This window comes from Salvia miltiorrhiza, unplaced genomic scaffold, assembly GCF_028751815.1.
Source record: "Salvia miltiorrhiza cultivar Shanhuang (shh) unplaced genomic scaffold, IMPLAD_Smil_shh original_scaffold_266, whole genome shotgun sequence".
Classification (NCBI taxonomy): domain Eukaryota; kingdom Viridiplantae; phylum Streptophyta; class Magnoliopsida; order Lamiales; family Lamiaceae; genus Salvia; species Salvia miltiorrhiza.
This window is the reverse complement of record NW_026651513.1, coordinates 117,525-139,446: the sequence shown is the minus strand read 5'-3', so window position 1 is coordinate 139,446 and position 21,922 is coordinate 117,525. Positions and strand designations below refer to the sequence as shown.

At 38.2% G+C, this 21,922-nt stretch overlaps 2 protein-coding genes across 8 annotated transcripts; one reads left to right on the top strand and one right to left on the bottom strand.

Moving 5' to 3' along the window:
- The first annotated feature begins 4,366 nt into the window (after nucleotides 1-4,366).
- LOC131003737 (mediator of RNA polymerase II transcription subunit 23) lies at nucleotides 4,367-17,781 on the top strand. Of its 4 annotated transcripts, none has more exons than XM_057930281.1 (22): nucleotides 4,367-4,659; nucleotides 4,756-4,944; nucleotides 5,019-5,062; nucleotides 5,777-5,876; nucleotides 5,979-6,950; nucleotides 7,287-7,521; nucleotides 7,747-7,964; nucleotides 8,171-8,378; nucleotides 10,069-10,346; nucleotides 10,632-10,715; nucleotides 11,830-11,924; nucleotides 12,051-12,213; nucleotides 12,306-12,551; nucleotides 12,914-13,084; nucleotides 13,208-13,321; nucleotides 13,428-13,553; nucleotides 14,558-14,706; nucleotides 15,238-15,478; nucleotides 15,561-16,317; nucleotides 16,727-16,908; nucleotides 17,207-17,310; nucleotides 17,389-17,781. In XM_057930281.1, exons 2-22 carry the CDS (start codon nucleotides 4,798-4,800, stop codon nucleotides 17,588-17,590), a joined length of 4,836 nt encoding a protein of 1,611 aa, XP_057786264.1. In that variant the 5' UTR covers nucleotides 4,367-4,659; nucleotides 4,756-4,797; the 3' UTR covers nucleotides 17,591-17,781. The 4 variants fall into 4 exon arrangements, with proteins under 4 accessions (XP_057786264.1, XP_057786263.1, XP_057786265.1 ...); XM_057930280.1 differs by having other exon boundaries at nucleotides 4,746-4,944; XM_057930282.1 differs by having other exon boundaries at nucleotides 4,367-4,681.
- A 316-nt stretch (nucleotides 17,782-18,097) lies between these two features.
- Nucleotides 18,098-21,911, bottom strand: LOC131003740 (plasmodesmata-located protein 6-like). 4 transcript variants are annotated; one of them, XM_057930288.1, is made up of 4 exons: nucleotides 20,829-21,911; nucleotides 18,657-18,773; nucleotides 18,529-18,574; nucleotides 18,098-18,448 (listed from the first exon to the last, which is right to left on the bottom strand). In XM_057930288.1, the coding sequence occupies exons 1-3, from the start codon at nucleotides 21,556-21,558 to the stop codon at nucleotides 18,564-18,566; spliced, it is 858 nt and encodes a 285-aa protein (XP_057786271.1). In that variant the 5' UTR covers nucleotides 21,559-21,911; the 3' UTR covers nucleotides 18,098-18,448; nucleotides 18,529-18,563. The 4 variants fall into 4 exon arrangements, with proteins under 4 accessions (XP_057786271.1, XP_057786272.1, XP_057786269.1 ...); XM_057930289.1 differs by having other exon boundaries at nucleotides 18,098-18,574; nucleotides 20,829-21,574; nucleotides 21,795-21,882; XM_057930286.1 differs by having other exon boundaries at nucleotides 18,098-18,773; nucleotides 20,829-21,574; nucleotides 21,795-21,899.
- Nucleotides 21,912-21,922: the final 11 nt, after the last annotated feature.

The window sequence follows — 21,922 nt, the reverse complement described above, 5'->3', positions numbered from 1 at the left end:
TTTCTTGTTTGATTATTCCCCTTTCTACCCCGCTTCTAATCTCCCTCCATTAGTCACGGTTTCCCCGGCTTAATTATCCTTAATTAGGTCCGGTCGTGACAACTTCGCTGCTCTGGATCCACTTCGCTGCTCTGCACAAATAGGGAAGAAAGCAAGCAAGTAAAAGGAACAACAGGAGACCAAAATGAAGAGAGAAAAGAAAAGGAAATCAGAGGAAACTCGAGTTTGGGAAAAATGTGTCCTTGGGACACTTTGGCTCAGATTTTTCCCACAGTAGGCAGGGCCCTTCCGGCAGCTCAATGATCACGGCTCAAAGGGAACAGGAGAAACAAATCAGCACCCCAATCTCGATTGCACAGCCACCAGCAGCAGGAATCTGATGGACAGGATTCCGATGGCTTACACACCCACAAAGTATCACCAAACCAGGAAACCGATGGACAGGAATCCGGTGATACAAGCACTCAATCGAAGCGAAGTTCACACCCACAGTCACCAATCAGGAAACCACGAACAGGAATCCGGCGACACTTCAAGAAGGAATAGCAGAGCCTTCTGAGTCAAACAGTGTGTGAAAACTTCCTTACAATTGAAAGACTTGCAGCAGGGATAAAAAGGAGTGGAGGTCATTGGGAAGGAGGGTGGAGCATTGAAGTCGGAGGTGGGGATCGAGGAGACGGGCGGCGGAAAAAGATGAAGCGGCGCAGGTAAGTGAGGATGAGGGGAGTAAATTTGAAGGGCAGTGGGCTTAGGGTTTGGGAATGGGCCGGGTAGCAGATTTGGACTAGGGAAGAGTATTGGACCAGAGGAGTTAATGATAATTGGGCCAACTCTCCACATGGACGCCACAAAAATCAAGCTAGCAAATTAAGTGTTTCAATGAAGAAATTAGCAGAGAGATAATAACCTTGAGATTGACGATCTCATCATGGTCTTCATTCCGAGCATCGGACGTGGGAGGTCAGTTTATGCATGGAATGCCTTTTACTCCTATTCCATCGAAATCCAAAATTAAGAGATCACAATTGGTTGACTGATGTTTGGCGATGAGACTAGTGTTGGACAACACTTTTGCATTCCTTTTCCAATTCTAACCCACTTTACCCTTAGGCTGCGCTTAGGGTTGACAATTTTTGACACGATACGAAAGCACGATACGAAATCGCACGAAATTAATGGGTTAGTGACACGCACGATAAAGGTTCGGATCCTTATCGGGTCGACCTAATAAGGGCCTGATAATTTCGTGTCGGGTTCAGGTAACCCGATAGAATTAAATTTTTATTAAATATTTATTTTTAATTTTTTATTCATGATTTCTTTCTACATTTTAGTTTAGACTTTATTAAATTTTTACTTGTATTTTTTATTATTATTATTGATGTGAATGAACTTGGGCAAATCAAATCAGGTTGTTATCAGATCAGCTCCAAATTCGTGTTGTTATCAGGTTGTAATCAGATCGTATCGCTATCGTGTCGTGTCAACACGCTTTGAATAAGATTGTTATCGGGTTTGTGTCGGGTTCGTGTCAGATCCGGGTTTAGGTAAATCATGTCGGGTTTGGGCATTCCCTTAACATGTCGTGTTCGGGTTTGGCCTAATCAGGTCGGATCGATATCAGGTCAATTCGATAACGATCCGACCCGCACGGTTTGCCAGCCCTAGCTGCGTTTACTTTTATGGATAAATTTATTTATGGAAAATGATGGATAACACAAATTTATGCCTTTAAATGTCTCATTTCTTTTTCAACATTTGACACACAAGAGATGCTCACCATTTTTCCTTCCTTATTTTTACTTCAAGGATGGATAATATTATCACACCCAAATCTATAAATTCACAACTAAATATTCTTGAATTCACAACCAGATCTATGAATTCACAACTAAATGTTCTTGAATTCACAACCGACTTTATTGCTAGTTGTGAATTCAAATTTTAAAATTTGATTCACAACTAGTTGTTTTGGTTGTAAATTCAAACTTTAAAATTCAAAATCACGATTACTTGAATTCACAATCAAAATAAATCATGGTTGTGAATTCGAGTTTTAAAACTCGAATTCACAACTAGTTGTTTTGGTTGTGAATTCAAACTTTAAAATTCAAATTCACGACTACTTGAATTCACAACCAAAATAAATCATAGTTGAATTTAACAATAATGGCCAACTTTACTGGGTTCGAATTCTCGAGAGAACAAAAATTTTACTAATTTTTTAATATCATTATTCAACACTATATACTGCATTATTCATCATTATATACTAACTTATTAGCTAGTCTCATATCTCACGAAAAAATAGCAATCTCACTAGAACCTAACCATATATATATATATATATATATATATATATATATATGTGTGTGTGTGTGTGTGTGTGTGTGTGTGTGGTTGAGTTCCGGTAGTACTGTGTCCTTAGTTAGTAGTAGTACCAAATTTGGAACAAACATTATGTACATGTGGCGCATTAAGAACGCGATATGTAGCCGAAAACTTTCAAAACAAAATATACGCAGAGGTAAAATAGGAATACAATTTGAGATATTAAAAAAATTATTTCTTTTTTATTCGATTTTTTTAAGGCATGTATATAAGAGTGGATTTTGAAAATAACCTATTTCTTTTGATAAACTTAAAAATTACCCACTAAAATAAAAACTTAAAAAAAATACTCACACTTACCATTTTACCCTTGAATATAGAAAAATTTAAACACCACCCTTTAAAAAATTCGCGTATATTTTCTAGTTCGATTACGGTTATGATCGATTAACCGAACCCATTTTACCAGCCCTAATTACTACAGTGAATTTAGTATAATAATGCATGACGTAAATTTGATAAAAAGTCACCAACTAATTTATATTGGCATACAAATACAATCGGAGAAAAAAAAATCAACAAACAAGAAAGCGCGTTTTGAGTTGAATTGAAGAAGGTTTGAGGCTACACAAAAACAGAAAAGAGATAAACATTCGTATTATAGCTTAATTTATGGTATGATAATCATGTCTGTAATTGATATAGAAATTGAGCATGAATTACATGTGTGGTGAATTAATATGATATTCGTGAAGGGGTAATAGTCTAAAAATACATAAGATTTTTTCATTTTATAGTTTATATTATAACCTTTTAATTTGACATTAAAATACATCAATTTATAATTTATTCGCAATTTTCCTATAAATTTCAAGTTTGGCCAAATCAAATCTTATTTGGCAGCCAGAATGCTAACGTAGCAGTCAAAATATCAATGTGGCAGTTGGGATCACCAAATCACACACACACACACACCACTCTATCTCTTTCACACGTGAAATTAACACACACACACACACACACACGTCACACCCATATCCACCCCCACCCCACACCCACTCCCGGCAAACCTCCCCCCTACTCCAGCAGACCCTTCACGGTCGCCCCTCCCAGATTAAGCAAAGGTGGTAGAACCATCACTAGAGTTGCAGAGGACTTCTGTCACGTCTTCCTCCGTTGGCGAACCCTCTCCCTTCCTCCACGACCTCCCCCACCTCCCCCCAACAAACCCTCATCCTCCTCCGCCTTCCCCAGCAAACTCTCCTTCTCATCCGCTACCTCATATCTAGCCTTGCGAACCATCTCATTTTCCCACGACCTCCACCGTGTTTTCTCCAATCAACGAACCCTCCCTCTTCTTCCATGACCTCCGTTGCTCAATAAGATCTGCAAGACCCAAGTAACTAAGAAAAACAACAAAAAATTCAATATTTTCCGATTGAAAATTTTTAAATCACAAAAATCAAACTTATCTTACAAACCAATCCAACATCGCTTCATCACAGAAATTCAATCTTCACAGAAAAAGTCAATTTCTCTTTATGAGTAGAAGATTGGGTGAAGGCGACAAAGATCGAGAGGGGATTCAGGGCTCGACTTTGAGTGAAGGTGGGGGTGGAAGAGTGGCAATAGGGGAGGTCGTGGATGAATGGGGGATTTGCTAGTTGAAGAAGACGCGGCGACACAGTGGTGGAGGAGGGGAGGGAGAGAGTGAATATATTATGTTTTAAATTTTTAATGAAACGTCGTTTTGTCTAAAAAATTGATACATCATTTTCGATTTTGCCATGTCTGTAGATATCAGTTTCAATTTTGACGGAGGCTTTTGCCGTGGGATAATTACGAATAAATTATAAATTAATATATTTATTGATCAAATTTAATTCTTTATGTAAATTAATACTCCCTCCGTCCCATTATAAACACGAACATCAAGAAATATATAGAAAGTAAATAAAGTGAGTTGGTGAAAATTATTTAAATATTAAAAAAAAAAAGAATATATTCCATTATAGAAAGTTGAACATTTTGTTAATGGTCCGGATGGAGTACAAGAAAAACCAACACCAACTAATTATACGGCGCTTATCAGTCGACGGCGTCTTCTCCAGCTCCTCCGCCAATTAAGAATACAAAATCAAAAGAAAAATCAGCCTCGCCCTGCCGCCGACCGCCGCCGCTCAGTCTTTTCTTCGCCACCCAACCTCGCTCTGTCGCGTCCGTCCCTATTCGCCTCAACTGAAATTCCGAAATCAGAAATAATCCAAGGGCGCCGCTGCGCTGCACAGTCTCGCCCTGTCGCCGAGCGTCGCCGCCGCCAGTTTGACGGTTAGGAAAATCCAACAGTTTGGTAACTCATAGCAGAGTAGGTGTGGTGTGTGAATTGTGATCGGAGTAATACTTGATATTTCCAGTATGATGCAGCGGGCTCCAACTCCGGGCCTCCCGTCCCAGCCCTTGCCAGAGATGGAACAACTCAACAATACGCCGCCGCCGCCGCCGCCGCAGCAGCAGCAGCAGCAACACCGACCTTCTTCCTCCTCCTCTTCCCGTGCCCACCACTTCCATCCCGCCCGGCCCGCCATTCTCGACCTCTTCAATCTCTACCTGGGCGTCTGTATATACTATTTTCTTTATTGCTTTTGCGTTCCGATTTTACATTCTAATTTTGTTTTTCGTCTTCGCAGAGGAGTTCGCGGCAGAAAACAGATGAATCAGTTAGAGAACCCCCGTGAGTAATTATTAATTATATCATTCTCAGTATTCGCACAAGCTCCTACTTGTTTCCCTGAAAATTCGTAAAAAAAATTATCATTATAAAAGTTACATGCTGCTGTTGGTTGTTGGCTAAGTATATGTGATGCACAATGTTCTATTTTGATAATCCACTATGTTTCTTCGTTAATTCTGTAATTCATATAGCTGTACTGCTCAAAGTGATGAAATGAGGAAAAATGATCTATTGATGTTTAGCGATTGAAAAGGAATGATTACAACTACGAAATATGAATGAACAATTACTTTCCTTCAACATGATACAACCCTTCGACAATCAGAAAGTAACTATATGTATAAGCTGGTTTCTGACTCTATTAGCAAACTTTCAGGGGATCACTAAATATGAACATAATTATGCACATGAGATGTTCAAGCATTGCAGAAATGAGAAGCATTAGTGAAGTCCCATTATTGGATAAGAAACACGTATTAATATACTTATAAATTTATATACATCAATATGACATAATTTGGGGATGTTACACATTGATGCTTCAAAACGCAGAACTCATCAAGTTTTGCTTTTATCTTTTACTTGTTTTTTATTGACTACATCAAAGAACATATTCTTGCTGGAAGCCATTCTATGTCCTCAGTGCTCCTTAAATTTATGGGCTATCATATGAGTTATTCTCCTGATAGATTTGTTTGTTAATGGAAATTACAGGAACAAGACACAGAAACGGGTTACTGCTATTAACAGAGAGCTTCCTCCCCCTAATGAACAGTTCCTCGTTGATTTTGAGCAGATACAGAGCCAATTTCCTGTAAGCTTTTAGTAGTTGCTTCAAACTTCATAAAATGTTAACTTTCAAAATTCGAACTTTGGTTGGTTGATATAGTCTCTTCTCTGATGTATTTTTTTTCAGGACCAGGAACAACTACGCGCTGTAACAGAATCTGTCCTAATATTTCTTGTTATTCAATGCTGTAATCATGCTCCTAGGGCAGAGTTTCTGCTATTTGCTTTGCGTAGTTTGTGCAATATAGGATACATAAACTGGGATGCATTCTTGCCATCTCTTCTTTCTTCAGTTTCATCTGCAGAGACCCCAGTTGGTCAGGGCAGTCAAGCTATGGCGGCTGTTGCTTCTGCAACTTCATCACAGTCAGGAGTCCCACCACCTTCAAATGCCATTCCTAATTCCGCTAATTTCCAGTCATCAAATCCTACATCTCCTTTGCCTTCAATTCATGGTATTGGATCCCCTGCACAATCAGCTGCTGAGCCATCCACGTTGTCTCCTATGAAGTCAAATGATGTCATGTGTGCTGGTCAACAGTCAGCCAGGGTGAATATGTCTGTCAGGGAAAATGTTATGAGCAGTTTACGTCAACTTTCCTGCAAGATAATTTTGATAGGCCTTGAGTCTAATCTAATGCCAGTCACACGCTTTGATATCTTTAACCACATGTTGCATTGGCTAGTCAATTGGGATCAAAAACAGCAAGGGCTTGATGAATTTGATAGTGCACAGTTCTGGAAGCCTGATAAAGCCCTAATTGAATGGTTACATGATTGTTTAGATGTGATTTGGCTGTTAGTTGATGATAATAAATGCCGTGTGCCCTTTTATGAGCTCATACGCAGCGGCTTGCAATTTATTGATAACATACCAGATGATGAGGCACTCTTTACCCTTATTTTGGAAATTCATAGAAGGAGAGATATGATGGCGACCCACATGCAAATGTTAGATCAACATCTGCATTGCCCTACATTTGGAACTCCTCGACTCTTACCGCAGGCAACTACCAATATCTCTGGTGAGACAGGGACAAACATGAGATATTCACCAATCACATATCCAAGTGTACTTGGAGAACCTTTGCATGGAGAGGTATGCCAATTGTTAATTGTTGGGAATTTATACTGTATCTTTCATTTGAAATATAATATATTTGCAACTGTCAAAATGAGGGCATGCGGACCTGATGAATTTGAAAATGAACCTACAATAACTTTGGTCTGAAAAATGAAACATAATGATAGTGTTTTGCTTCTTTCTGAAGCTATTTAATAATTTGTGTAGGCTTCATAAAAAGTTGGGTCATTAATATGTTGGTGATTGTGATTCCTTGTCAGTTAACTGTAGCAAAATGAAAATCAGCTGTCGCAAAGATCATAGTATCAGTAAATACAACTTGTTAGACCACTCTTTTCATTACCTGGATAGGAACTTGCAGCATCCATTCAGAGAGGAAGTATTGACTGGGAGCGAGCTATGCGATGTCTGAGACATGCCTTTCGCAACACTCCATCTCCAGACTGGTGGAGACGTGTGCTGCTTGTAGCACCCTGCCACAGGGTTGTTGCACAAGGACTTACCCCAGGTGCTGTTTTTACTTCCGAAATGATTAGTGAGGCAACAATTGATAGAATTGTGGAATTGCTGAAGCTGACTAATGCAGGCAAGTTTTAATGTTATTGTATTAATCAAGTATTGCAAATGTATATTTTTCTTACATGTGACTCTGTGAGTGTAACCATGCTTTGTTGTGTTTATAATCTCTCCAAAAGAACTCTTTTACATGCTTTTTTGGAGAGATGGAACACATTGTTTGTCTGAGATGTTATTATTGTTTGTTTTTTTATTAATTGTCCTATTTATAATTTTCCATACTGTTAACTTGCAGAAACAAATTGCTGGCAGGAGTGGCTTATTATTTCTGATGTATTCTTTTTTCTCATGAAGCATGGGTGCATTGATTTTGTTGATTTTGTTGACAAACTAGTGTCTCGACTTCAAGACGGTGATCAACATATCCTCAGGACCAATCATGTTACATGGTTGCTTGCACAAGTTATCCGTGTTGAGCTTGTGATGAATGCTCTAAATACAGACTCAAGAAAGGTAGTCCCTCATTTTACTGTGCCATGGCATACTTTCCCGTCGTGTTGTGTCCTCTTGTTATTTTGGTGCTTATTTGGATTGAACTTCAGCGCTTACCGTCTAATTTATGTTTTCTGTCTTATTTGTTAATTGTCAAGGTAGTTGATCATCTACTATTCAATCAATGAATATTCTGATTTAACATATTCTCACAATCTGCTGGGTAGGTGGAGACAACCCGGAAAATTCTTTCATTCCATAAAGAAGACCGAAGTTCTGACCCTAATAACCCCCAAAGTATCTTGCTGGACTTCATTAGCAGTTGTCAGAATTTGCGTATTTGGTCATTAAATACATCAACAAGAGAATATTTGAACAACGAACAGCTTCAAAAAGGAAAACAAATTGATGAATGGTGGAGGCAAGTTAGCAAAGGTACTTATCCCTTATTGTGCAAGCCATTTATCTTTTCTTCCAAGGATATTTTTATAGCTTACTATCAATATCAATTGAATGTTGATTATGCAATATGGCTGTCCTAATTAGAGAGTTACTCTAGGGGAATAATACAACAGAAACGCAGCTAGTGCTTTCAATTTAAGAAGTAATTATACATTTGCCATCTGAACTAACACCATTTTTAGATAATACCTTCCGAACTTGTCATCTTCTTGTTATTCTGTCTTTCTATCTTTTTATCTTTCATCCTTTATTTCTTTCTTGCTTTGGGTTTACACTTTGACATTCGAACTATAAATATTTTACTTTTTTCCTTTCATTGTCCAATGGTAGCGACTATAGCCACTATACCATTGAGATTCATGCATGTGTATTGTGTGCATTACCTGCAATTCTCTAGGAAAAAATATCCTATAAAGTCAAAACTAGTGCACTTTTCCAACCAAACTGCGTAAAATTTCTCACTTCACCACTTAAAAAATGTATTGCATGCATTTTATTTTTGTTCAACCTCCCTTACTAATTGACAAAAACTAAATCTTACTAATCCATTTTCATTTCCAAATATTGTAGTAAAATACACTTCGCTAACTGAACTTTTTAACGATTTGCCCTTTCCACTATAAAGTTGTATTTATGTGCATTCATCCTTTACCTTACTCACTTACTCATTGACAAAAGCTGAATCTAGCTAATACTTGTGTCCACTTGTAAATTTTATTGTGAATGAGCAATGCATTTATTAGATACTGTTGTTATAATAATATTTATCCTGAGGTGACAAGGACTTTAGGTGGCAAGTCCAACAATTTTGACATGAAATCACAGTTTTACTTTTGGAATTTCATGTGCCCTCACCATGCATGTGATAGAATCATTGCCAGTGGAAAATATATGACAAATTGCAAAGTTCATACATTTGAGAAGGCATAGTGTAAATTAAAAAAATAATGCTAAATTACTTTACTGATATGTGAATTGCTGTTTATATAACAAGAGACAAATTGCACAACTTTCTCTCCCTCTTGCTCTCCAAAATGCCGCACACTCTCTCCATACAACAATAAGCTAACATTTTTTCCATCTTCTCCCCCCATTCCTTCTCCTGGGAGAACGGGGAAAGTTGGTTGAGTAAATTAAGTTCTTGCATTTTTCTTTCTTGCCTTTTATTCTAGTATTCTCATTATCCCCCTTTTGTGGGAGTTGTTTCCTTCTTTTTTTCTTTTTGAGTTGTCAGTAGAATTTTATTTCTCCCCTTTTTTTGTGAGAGAGTTCTCTTTGTTTCGATTCATATGAATTGGTTCTTTCATCAGGAAGGTTTCGATCTTGAATTGATTGTTTCTCATGTGGAGCTGGAAACAGTGACTCTACCAGCTCAAAATATAGAGCCCCATGTTTTAAAATTTCATAGGCTTTCATCTAATACATTTTTCTTTTGTCCTTGTCGTCCGTCATTTGTTTGTTGGATATGTTTTAATCTGCTGAATTTGTGCTTGTAGATTTTTCTGATATTTTTTTTAGAACGATTTTTCTGATATTTATATCAATACTATTTCTATATCTAAAGAACACATCCTATAAATTTTACGTCACTCAGTTAGGCGCTTCTTGAAATCTAGTTAGTTTTTTGTTAATAGTGCCTTAACAAAAATGTGTTGTCTCTCAGGTGAACGGATCATGGACTATATGAATATGGATGAAAGGTCAATTGGGATGTTTTGGGTTGTCTCATACACCATGGCACAGCCCGCTTGTGAAACAGTCATGAACTGGTTAACCTCTGCTGGAGTAACAGAGATACCAGGAACAAATCTGCAGTCAAATGAAAGGTTGATGGTGATGCAGGAAGTCAGCCCATTGCCATTATCGTTGTTATCTGGGTTTTCAATAAATTTATGTCTGAAACTTGCATATCAGATGGAAGAGTCTATGTTTTCTGGACAGGTAAAATGATGTCAGCATTACTTACGTGAAAGCATATTAAAGTGGATGAACGCCAATATAAGTTTCCTTCGGATGGTTCGAACATCCTTTGGAAAAGAGTAATTTGGTGGGTTCTACCTTGTTGACAAGTTGTCTGCTCCTGTGTGCCTCTTACTTCCATTATAAGTTGATGATATTCCTTGAGTTCATTTCATTTTTTATGATGATGCATACTTTGATGGACGCATACAATATTTAATGGCTTAATCGCTAGGCTAAATTTGACTATGTTGTACATTTGAACAGGTTGTGCCTAGCATTGCAATGGTAGAAACATATGTTCGAGTAATGCTCATTGCACCTCATGCATTATTTCGTTCACTCATGGCGGTAAGTTTTCCCTGCACTCCAACTATTTTTGTGCTTTACATCAATCTCTGTCTCAGATAATGGTGTTTTTCAGTACATATAGTAAATGCCCGGTATTTTTATTTATATTTCATTATATTTTTAACATTGTTATGCTATCCCGTGGCTTTCATTTGGTATACAAGGAATTGATTCCACCTGGAAATAGGATGGGATTTTATCAGCTGATATCAATTCCAATTAGGGGTGAGCATTTGGCTTGTTCAGTTAAAAACCAAACTGGAAACTAAAAACCGAACAATCTGAGTTCTTTTTGAACAGTCAACTCTGCCAACCAGCTATTTTCTTCAAATTGAACCTATCCAAACCTAACTTCCAACTTCGGTTGACTGAAGTTTTACAATGCATGTCAATTTTTTAAATCAAAACCTGTTGTGAAAAATAGCCCAAAATCCATATAAAATTAAAAACAAATCAAGTGTCTCTATCACCATATCAATTAAACAACCAAACCATCAATCCAGCAACAATGAAACCATAAATCCAAGTCCAATTATCCAAGATTAATTAAAAAACTATTATTATCCTATCCATAATTATGCCAGTTCGTTTTGGACCGAATTTCTTAGGTTGAAAACCATATTGATCCAAAAAAAATTGATTTTGAAAATTTCAACCGAGCAGAAACCAAATCAAGGTTTTGAAAGGTGTTTTTAAGCCTTGAGGCGTTACCAATGGCCCTGCGAGGCATAAGCCTCAAGGCTCGAGCATTAAAAGCAAAAAAACAGAAAGAAATTGGCTAGGAAGACCTAAACGCGAGCCGTGCGCGTCGTTCGCAGCGGTGAGTCACTGCCTCCTAGGCCTTTTCAGGGTATCTCGCGCGCGCCTCAAGAACACCTTTTAAAACCATGGACCAAATTAGCTAGAAACTGAACCAAACTGACCAAAGTGTTATGGATTGGTTTGGCTTGGATTTTCAAATTGTGAATATTTGTTCTTAGAATTGATTTGGTCTGAGGGTATCAATAACCAGCATATGACTTTATTTCGTATTCAACAAAATAAAATTTTATACTCATACTTTTGTTTTCTCGTAGTATAAGCATTAACTAGCTGTCTTCATATTCAATTGCAGCTACTGTCACAGAAAAATCAAAACCCACTGAACAAACCTGCTGCTTCTATTTTGGTGTTTGAAATTCTGAACTATCGTTTACTTTCACTCTACAGGTAACGAAATTTACCCGGTTTCTTGTGTTTGTTCAGTGCTTTATGTTCTTACTGAAGCAGAGAGTTTTTTGGCATGCTGTCAAATGGAAATGGTGAATTCTTCTTCTTACATTTATGCTTTTTTAGGTACCAAGGGAAGAACAAAGGCTTAATTCATGACGTCACAAAAATTATTGCTACACTGAAGGGAAAACGTGGTGACCATCGTGCTTTTAGGCTGGCTGAGAATTTATGCATGAATCTTATATTATCAATGAGGGAATTTTTCTCAGTGAAGAGGGATGGAAAGGTGGTAGACAATATTAATTTATTTTGCTTTTATAGATTGCCTTGGCAATCCCAGGTCAGACTTACTTTTGTTTTGTCAATGCACTCTCTCAGGGTCCAACCGAGTTCACAGAAACTATAAATCGGATAACAATAACTACTCTTGCCATCATTATTAAAACTCATGGGATTGCGGAGGTTGAACATCTGCTATACCTTCAAACGATTCTGGAACAGATACTTGCCACCAGCCAACATGCATGGTCAGAGAAGACCCTCCGCCACTTCCCTCCTATTTTGCGAGATGCCTTAGCTGGACGGATAGATAATAGGGGCTTGGCCATTCAAACATGGCAACAGGTACTTGATATGGTGTCTCTCTCTTAACCACCCACCCACTTGCAGTCTATAGAGGCAATAATTAGCCTTGAAGCCTTCCTGATGCAAATCCAATAGGCTCCGGTTAATTCCCTGAAGAGGTTTCCAATGGTTGCAAGATGTTCTTCAGCTTATGCTAAAAGTTGTTAATGCTTTTCAGTTTCTTTACTGTCATCATCCTTTTTTCTTTTTTTTCTTTTTTTTTGTGGTGGGAGGGTAGTTGTCCATTCATCATTTTGGAGGCACCATGGTTATATCTTTGTATGATTCGCTGTCTTCTCTTTATAATTCTGAAATCTATGCCTTATGGTTATATAATTCTAATTATATATGGCCATTGACAGGCAGAAACAACTGTGATTAATCAATGCACCCAGCTTCTTTCTTCATCTGCTGATCCCACGTATGTCATGACTTACATTAATCACAGTTTTCCTCAACACCGTCAATATCTTTGTGCTGGTGCATGGATACTGATGTATGGCCACCCCGAGAGCATTAACAGTTTACATCTTGTAAGTTTCTTTAGGTATAAAAATGTAAGAAATATATTGTTTTTGTAAGCATTGCAAGAAATATATTATTATTGTAAGTTTGCTGTCTCACGTGCACGCATATAATTGTTTGATGTCATACAGGGTCGCGTCCTGAGGGAATTTTCCCCTGAAGAAGTTACTGCTAATATCTATACAATGGTGGATGTCCTGTTGCATCACTTTAATTTAGAACTTCAGCGCGGACGGTCTTTGCAGGTCTGTTCTCTCCTTCCTGAAATTCCAACTCCAATGCTCTACTTTTTGCTGCTATTGGTATGATGTCAAGTATATGTGTTCAAGGTACAATTTTCTCTCTGATCAGGATCTTATGCTAAAAGCTTGCGCCAACCTTGCATTCTTCATTTGGACCCATGAGCTATTGCCTTTAGACATTTTACTTCTTGCACTTATTGATAGAGATGACGACCCCCATGCTCTGCGAATTGTGGTATGTTCACTTCATTGGCTTGTTTCGTATTTTCGTATTGTTTCTGATTTGTACTCCACTAAAACACTACTATTAATGATGCTGGTATTTATTTAAATTTTAATCTTGATTTCCACCAAAGCTAACATTTGTAACTATACTAGAAGTGTTTGCTGGAAGTCTATGTTTCTCTTCTCGGATGTAGAGCTCTCTCTCTCTCTCTCTCTCTCTCTCTCTCTCCCCCCCCCCCCTCCTTCTCTAAATCATATGGATTAGATGTGGCTGAAAAACATAATATGTTGGCATTCAACATTGCATCCTTTCGTTTGAAATCGAACTTTGAAAGGATAGGCTTTTTGCTGCTTGTAAAGCATCTGATTGTGGTAACAGAGACCAAGATGTAGATGAGTCATGTTAGGCCCCACTTGAGCATGATTTGTAGTATACAAAAACTATGTTAGATCAATTCATTATATCTTGATTCTTGGTACTTCGGTACTGTTTTATCTATTATTCTTAGATAATAACTGCAAAGAAGCTGAGTCTTGTTCTCCAGTTCTGAGATTTATGTTATATATGTTCTTTTCTTTCTCCTTTATAGCATTGATACTTCCATTATTATTAGGTAGTTGGTCTTCGGGATAGTAGGGCACTGGTAGTTCTGAGATATTGCTTAGGGTTACATAAGAATTTGTTGAGTTTATGACATGGTTGCCGTTGTCGTGCTGGAATTTGTTAAACATCGCTTTCATTGAAGATTGTCAAGGTAGATTTTGAACAATTGTCTGTGGGAACAATAGCTTGTGGCTGGGATGACTAATTCTACCTTTTTAGATTTTCTTGTCTGCCATGGATACCTTCAGTCTGTGGATTCTCTCGTTCTCTATCTCTCTTTGATGTTACTAGAGATTGAGATTCCATACGTTTTTCGATTTATGGACTTCTTTTTCCAAATTTTTAAGGTTGCGACTTACAAGATGTGCTGACAGAGATATGTAACAAAATTTCCTTTTTTCCTCCAATAGATAAGCATACTTGACAGCAAAGAGCTTCAACAAAGGGTGAAACTGTATCTTATGAATCGTGGCCCAGCCGAGCATTGGCTCTTCTCTGGAGTCTTTAAGCGTGCTGAATTGCAAAAGGCCCTTGGAAATCATCTGTCATGGAAGGAAAGGTGATATTCTTCATATTATTACTTTGATTGTAAAATATGCAATCTAATTGGTGATGATATTTCCTTCAAGCTATTGGGTTTTAGGGGAAAGTAGCTTAGTTTTGTGAGTTTTTCTATGTTAAATTTGGGAATATCTGAGCTCATGTTGTTTCCTGGAGAGAAAGTGCGGCGGCATGGAGAATTCTGAAAGCTGGGGTAGCATGGTCGGTTCTAACTTTAGAGAACTCAAAGCCTACCTTGTGTCTGATAGTACAAGACTTTGTATTCCTCATCCCTTTGTACTCAATCTTTCTTCTTGTTCATTACCCCCCTCTCCCCTTCCCGTAAACTTTTTTAAGAAGGGTTAGGTACTGCAATGCATATCTGCCTCTGCCTGCTTTGTATTGGCTGCAACTTTTTGCACCTTAGGTTATAGACCATATGTTTTTATCTTATTACTAAAGGCCAGCTGTCACCTCATTGCTCATACAGTCTGATTTCTCACTTTCAGTTTATAGAATCCAGTATTTTGACATTATCTAATGTTACCAGGTACCCGACATTTTTTGATGATATTGCTGCAAGATTGCTCCCGGTGATTCCCTTAATCATTTATAGGCTTATCGAGAATGATGCTATTGATGCTGCTGACAGAGTTCTGCAAGTTTATTCAACATTCCTTCATTATTATCCTTTGAATTTCACGTTTGTGCGTGATATACTTGCCTATTTCTATGGTCATCTTCCAGGCAAACTTATCATTCGGATATTAACTGTTTTAGACGTGAAAAAGGTGATGATGGCTCCTTATCCTAGATCTATTTAATCTTTTTTAAGGGATCATTGTTATCATCTTCCTGTATTTCTTTTTTCAGATTCCATTTTCTGAATCCTTCCCTCAGCATATCAACTCATCTAATGCTCCTCCACTAGACTATTTTGCTACCCTTCTACTGGGCCTGGTGAATCATGTAATTCCTCCCCTAAATAATTCCTCCAAGAATGGGCAAGTTGGAGAAGCCTCACACGGCTCTGTGCGAGCACCACATAACAAGGCTCAAGTAACATCACAGGGTGGTCCATCTGTTGCTCCTGAAGGTCAGAAACCATTCTATCAGCTCCAGGATCCTGGCACACATACACAGTTGATTCTTGAAACAGCTGTCATGGAAATCCTCTCTCTTCCTATAACTGCATCCCAGATTGTATCATCACTTGTTCAAATAGTTGTTCACATACAACCAACTCTAGTTCAATCCAGCAATGGGTTACACCCCACTAGCGTTGGCCAAAGTTCTGTGTTGCCTACTTCTCCATCAGGGGGAAGCACTGATTCCTTGGGCGCGAGTAGGACTTCTTCAGCAGCAGGATTGAGTACGTCTAACTTTGTTTGGCGAAGTGGTTATACATGTCAACAGTTGTCTTGCTTGTTGATCCAAGCTTGTGGTCTTCTTTTGGCTCAGCTTCCTCCTGAGTTTCATATTCAACTCTATATAGAGGCGGCACGTGTAATAAAGGAGAGTTGGTGGCTTTCTGATGGGAAAAGATCAGTCACTGAATTAGAATCCGCTGTTTGCTATGCTTTATTAGATCCAACATGGGCTGCCCAGGACAACACCTCTACAGCCATTGGTATGAGTACTACTTCTCAAGTTGGCCATTCTGAGTTGCCAGGCATATCATCATTTTAGTTATTCTTACTGGTTATACCTGTTGCCCAGTCTTTTATTGATTTTCCTGATTAAATGAAGGAAAAAGCTATTTTACAATGAACTGCATAAGTGATAGGTATTATCTTAGTCTCACTTATGTGATGGAACCAACTGACTTGAACTGGTGAAAGCTAGACATTTTCGTCTGGCAGTCAGTTCATATATACAAGTCCAAAGTTTATACAAAAGAGGTTAATCAAGAAGTTCAAAATGGTTGTTACTTTTTTGTGCCAATCTAGTGTAGCTATCACGGAAAGAATTAAATTATAGGACTTATTTTCAGATTGCATGACTAGAGCTCAGATCATTGTTCATATTGGTATATACAGGTAATGTGGTGGCACTGCTACATGCTTTCTTCAGTAACCTTCCTCTAGAGTGGCTAGAGGGGACACATCTCATTATTAAGCATCTCAGACCTGTGACTTCAATAGCTGGATTGAGAATAGCTTTCCGTATTATGGGCCCTTTGCTCCCCCGGTTGGCCAATGCTCACACCCTCTTCAGTAAGGTATGTGTGTATGTTTGCTCATTCATGAGTTTCAAATTCTTGTTGCTAAACTTTGAAAGAAAGATTCGTGTGGTACAGGTTATGCCTTTATTTTGGCATTTACTCGTAGAGGCAAAAGTTGTATCTACTTTAACTCACATCATTTTAAACTACATACTATTCTGGATTTTTATTTGACCTTTCTCTGTTTCATATATGGTAGAACTCATACTTTGAAATGCTACACTTGTGTCGGATTATATTAGTCTTGTGTTGATTGTAGAAATAGCCATTACTTACATTTCAACATTATTGGCAGACGCTATCAGTGCTCTTAAGTGTAATGGCTGATGTGTTTGGAAGGAATTCACAGCCGTCAGCTCCTGTTGAAGCGTCGGAGATAGCTGATATTATAGACTTCCTGTAAGCGGATGGTTTAAAGTAAGAGTAGGAAATTCCAGAGTTTATGGATGATGAAATAATGAGCGGATTTGTGTGCAGGCATCATGTAGTTCATTATGAAGGGCAAGGAGGCCCCGTGCAAGCAAGCAGCAAACCAAGAGCGGAAGTGCTGGCTCTCATTGGAAGAGCAGCTGAAAATTTCTGCCCGGATGTACAGCATCTTATGACTCACTTAAAAGCTGATGTCAACTCTTCAATATATGCAGCTACACACCCCAAGTTTGTTCACAACACCAATTAACTCGCGCTAACAATCATGCCCATGTCTCAACTTTTGATCTTCTCACCCAACCCAACCCAACCCAGTAGGTGTATTCCTTGAGAATGTATGTGCCAAGAGAATTAAGTCTAGTTCTTGGGAGGATATAATGCTCATCATATCATGTAATTAATAACAAGCGCTGCAATGATCCTAAACTAAGTACGACTTCAGTTGTATATAATGTTTCACACACACACACACACACACACACACACACTATATCCTTGTTGAGAATACTGTGGATGCAACTGAAGTAACGTTAGAAAAATTTATCAAAATAAATCTTATCCCATCATTTACTGCTTTAATTATAGACATAATCACACCAAATAACTTCACGGGAAAAAATATGTGCGCTCAGAGATGTTTTTGTCTGTAATATGGATGAGAAAGTAATATTATGATGTAGCTCTAGGCCCACTTATATACAGCGCTCGAAAGAATACACTCAATTCACATCAAACAAGTACTCTAGACAAGTGAGGCTAAAACTCTGTAAAAATCAGAGAATTACTGATCACTTTTAATTTCATGGTTTATTCACCAAGAGCATTCATATGATGATGGATCTACGGAAATCAAGAATCTTTGTGATTCTATAGTACGCATATTAATTACTGATCACTTTTAATTTCATGGTTTACAACATCATTGGTATTGGTGTATATATAGGAAACAACGCTTTTTTAATTTATACACAATGAGTCAAGACGCAAGTCTGCAACAGGGAAAATTAAAGTGGTATTGAGCGTGGGAATCTTTGCCTCTTTTACTTTTGTTTTATTGCACTATGAATGTACATCAACTTGGTGTATAAGCTTTCTTTGGGGGTCCAAACTGCACCAAAGTTAAAGCAAAGAAAAGAAAATAATAAAAAGAAAGAAAAGCAGTCACCAGATCAAGCCAAAGCAACTTACCAGATCAGATAACACTTTCCGTTCCGACTCCTCATTTACGTACCATCTGAGTTACAATGTAAACATTCAGCTATTTTTTAGTTGTCAAACATTTCCAGTCACTCTAACTATGAGAGAGAGAGAGTTACCTTCGCTGTTTAAACTTTTACTCAAGTAAGAGAGGAAAATAATGAGTAAGGTAACACCAGCTATAACTCCTATAATGATAGCAAGTGTTTTCTCTGTCTCATCATTTTCATCGCTTTCTATATAAGACCACAAAACAAAGAAACACCATTTGTCAGCACACCACAGTCTTTAAAATCAATGAACGTACAAATTGAATCATGCATTACCTCATCATTCTAAAAACTGGATTGAGTAATATGTACCTAGAACTACTCAAGTTTTTCTCCATGACTTCGTTTATATATATACTTGACATATAAAATCCACTTATGTTGGTAAATCATGTATGAAGAAAGCCAAATAAAATTACACTGCCCGAGACAGCAGTGATGACGCCCAACAATTTCTTCCATCAGTTTTAGCTTCTATATATTTATATTGTACCCAGTTGATCTATAGCATATACTCCCTCCGTCCCACTAGAATTGGCACACTTGCCTTTTTTGTTTGTCTCACTAAAATTGACACTTTCCTAAAATAGTACGTGATCCCTACTTTCTCTATTCATATAAAATAAGTGGATCCTACCTACTTTACACTCTTAACCCTTTATTCTTAATCTTTGTGCCCAACTCAAAAGTGTCAATTCTAGTGGGACGGAGGGAGTATATTCTTCAATACATCCGTCACAAGAATCAAATAAATAAGGGATTAACACATTGGATTTCCCCCCTCTTAGCAGCTTATTATGGTTATGTACTCCCTCCGTCCATGAAAGAACTTCCTAGGAGGAAGTGGCACGAGTTTTAATAAAATGTTGTATAGTGTATTGAGAGTGGAGAAAAAGTTGTAAAGTGTATTGGGGATTGTGAAAAAGTATTAATAATTTATTGTGTTGTTTTAATTAATGTTATTTGAGTGGTGGGAATTGTCTTAAAAGGGGAGTATTTTTTAAGTGGTGGGGTATTGTCCCAAAATAGGAAAAAGTAGGAAGTTCTTTCGTGGACGTCCCGAAATAGAAAAATAGGAAGTTCTTTCGTGGACGGAGGGAGTATATGGTTATACATATATACCAACTGCTGTATACAATTAATCTCTTTGATTCATCATCTACATTGTGCTTCCTGTCCAGTTATATACTCTCGCGTCCCCAAATAATAGTATTAGTAAATTTTGATATGTTCACAAAAATAGTTATTTTTCATTTACTGACACTACCTCACAACATATTATCCTCAAAATATCAACTTATTTACTCATTATGGTGAAACCATTTCTTCTTTCACAATTCAGTCAATCACTTTTATTAAAACTCATAACACCTCTTCTAGAATTTTTTTTTTTTTGTCGAGGGAGGAGCATGTTCTTTTGTTTCCCCCAAAACTAGTTTGAAAAATTTAATGAAATTCATTAACTTTCCCCAATTACCGACCCTTTTGTCTCCATATATATATATATATATATATATATATATATATATAGGGGTGGACTACCGTGATAGCACATTTTAAAATAAGAAATAAGAGCAATTTTTAATGTATGAAATGAATTGTGAAAAATAAATTTTTGCTACCTTTGGGATTCGAACTCAGGACCATAAATCCATCCAACAGGATTACGAATCAACAGTAGATCTTAATGATCTAAATGCTGAAAATAATTTTTATTTTATATATTAAGAAATGATCTTATTTTAGCCCTTCCCTATATACGAATTCAAAATAAATAAGGTCAACAAAAGCAAAAAAGGTGCAACCTTTTCCTTTTCACTGAAGGACGCTGATTCAAAAATGACCTAAGCACGACTAGCAATATAAGTAATTAAAGGCTGTATCTGTATTACATGGGGGCCATTTGGTTTGGTGGATAAAATAGATAAAATTGATAGGATTCGAAAATAATTATAATTCACTTAACTAATCACTCGAATCCTCCTACGTGTATAAGCAGTTAGTATTGGCAAAAGGAAAAAAAAAAAGCGTGACTTGTTTGTTATCAAATCAAGAAAGTAGTAGCATGAATGAAAGATCCCAATACATGAGTTGATACATTGAAGAAAGACAGATCATGCAAGAGCAGTATAATCACAGTGTTGTGCAGAAAAGAAATAAATTAGGGCAGGCCAAGCAAAAGAAGGAAAGTAGAAATAAAGAGGAAGAGGAAGCAGCGGCCACAGCGGCAGTTGAGCTTACCGCTTTTGGAATCAGTCGTGTAGCCGGTGGCGGCGGTCTGAGTCTGAGAGAGAGAGTAGCGAGCGTAACACTTGGCCAAGAACATATCCCCCCAGGAAGACGTGGCACACTCTGTCCTGAGGCGTTGGATCGCCTCCGACAAGCAATCCCCGCACTGCCCCGTGCTCAGATCCTGCACGCACTGGGCCATGCCCTGCACCTTCCCGGATCCACCCACCCGAAAATACTGCCCTCCGCCGCCGCCCAGATACGCCAGCACCGCGTCCCTTCGACTCTCCAAGTCCCACTCATACGCACCAGCGGGCGCCCCGCATTTACTCCACACCACAGTTTTGTCTTGGGCGCCCACGAACGACGTGTTGTCGAACTTGACGAAGCAGCCCTCCAACTGCAAGGCGCCTCCGCACGTCCCCATACAGTAGCTTCCTATCCTCGACACTGCATTCGCCACGCAGCTGTGGCAGTCGGAGTTGCTTAGGTCGCCGCGGCACTGGAACAGGCCGTAGACGCCGTCGATCTTGAAATTGTTGTAGGTGGACATGGAGGCTGAGTTGACGAGCGAGGCCAGCACCGAGTTGAGGTTGGACTCGTAGGGGCTGCCCGGGTTGTACTTGAGCTGGGTGCACCCCACGTATATGAACGACTCCGGAGAAGAAGTTGAGAGCTCCGGGAATAAGGACGCTAACAGAGCACAGCCCACCCAAAGCCGCATCATCTTCGACTTTATCATCAATGTCTACCTATCTCTTCATGTGATGGAGAGTTCAACAAAGCTTATATCTCTATTAATTGCTATATTATTGTACAAATTATATTATTGCTACGGGCTACTGCTGCTACATGTGTGCTAACAAGTATATATATGCATCCAAACCTACTATCTACGTCGATGACAAACTAACAATAATTTTGAAAGGGAAAAATATAACTAGTTGGTGTTTATGGTGTATATTTGTTCCAACTTACAATTAGCTAGGCTGACTTTGTGGATGTTGTTTGTGGGGGCTCTCTCTTGGATCCCTCATGTGCGCGCCTTATCTGTATTTTCATGCTATTGCTATTGCTATAGAGCCTCGTCGCCATATATATTACTA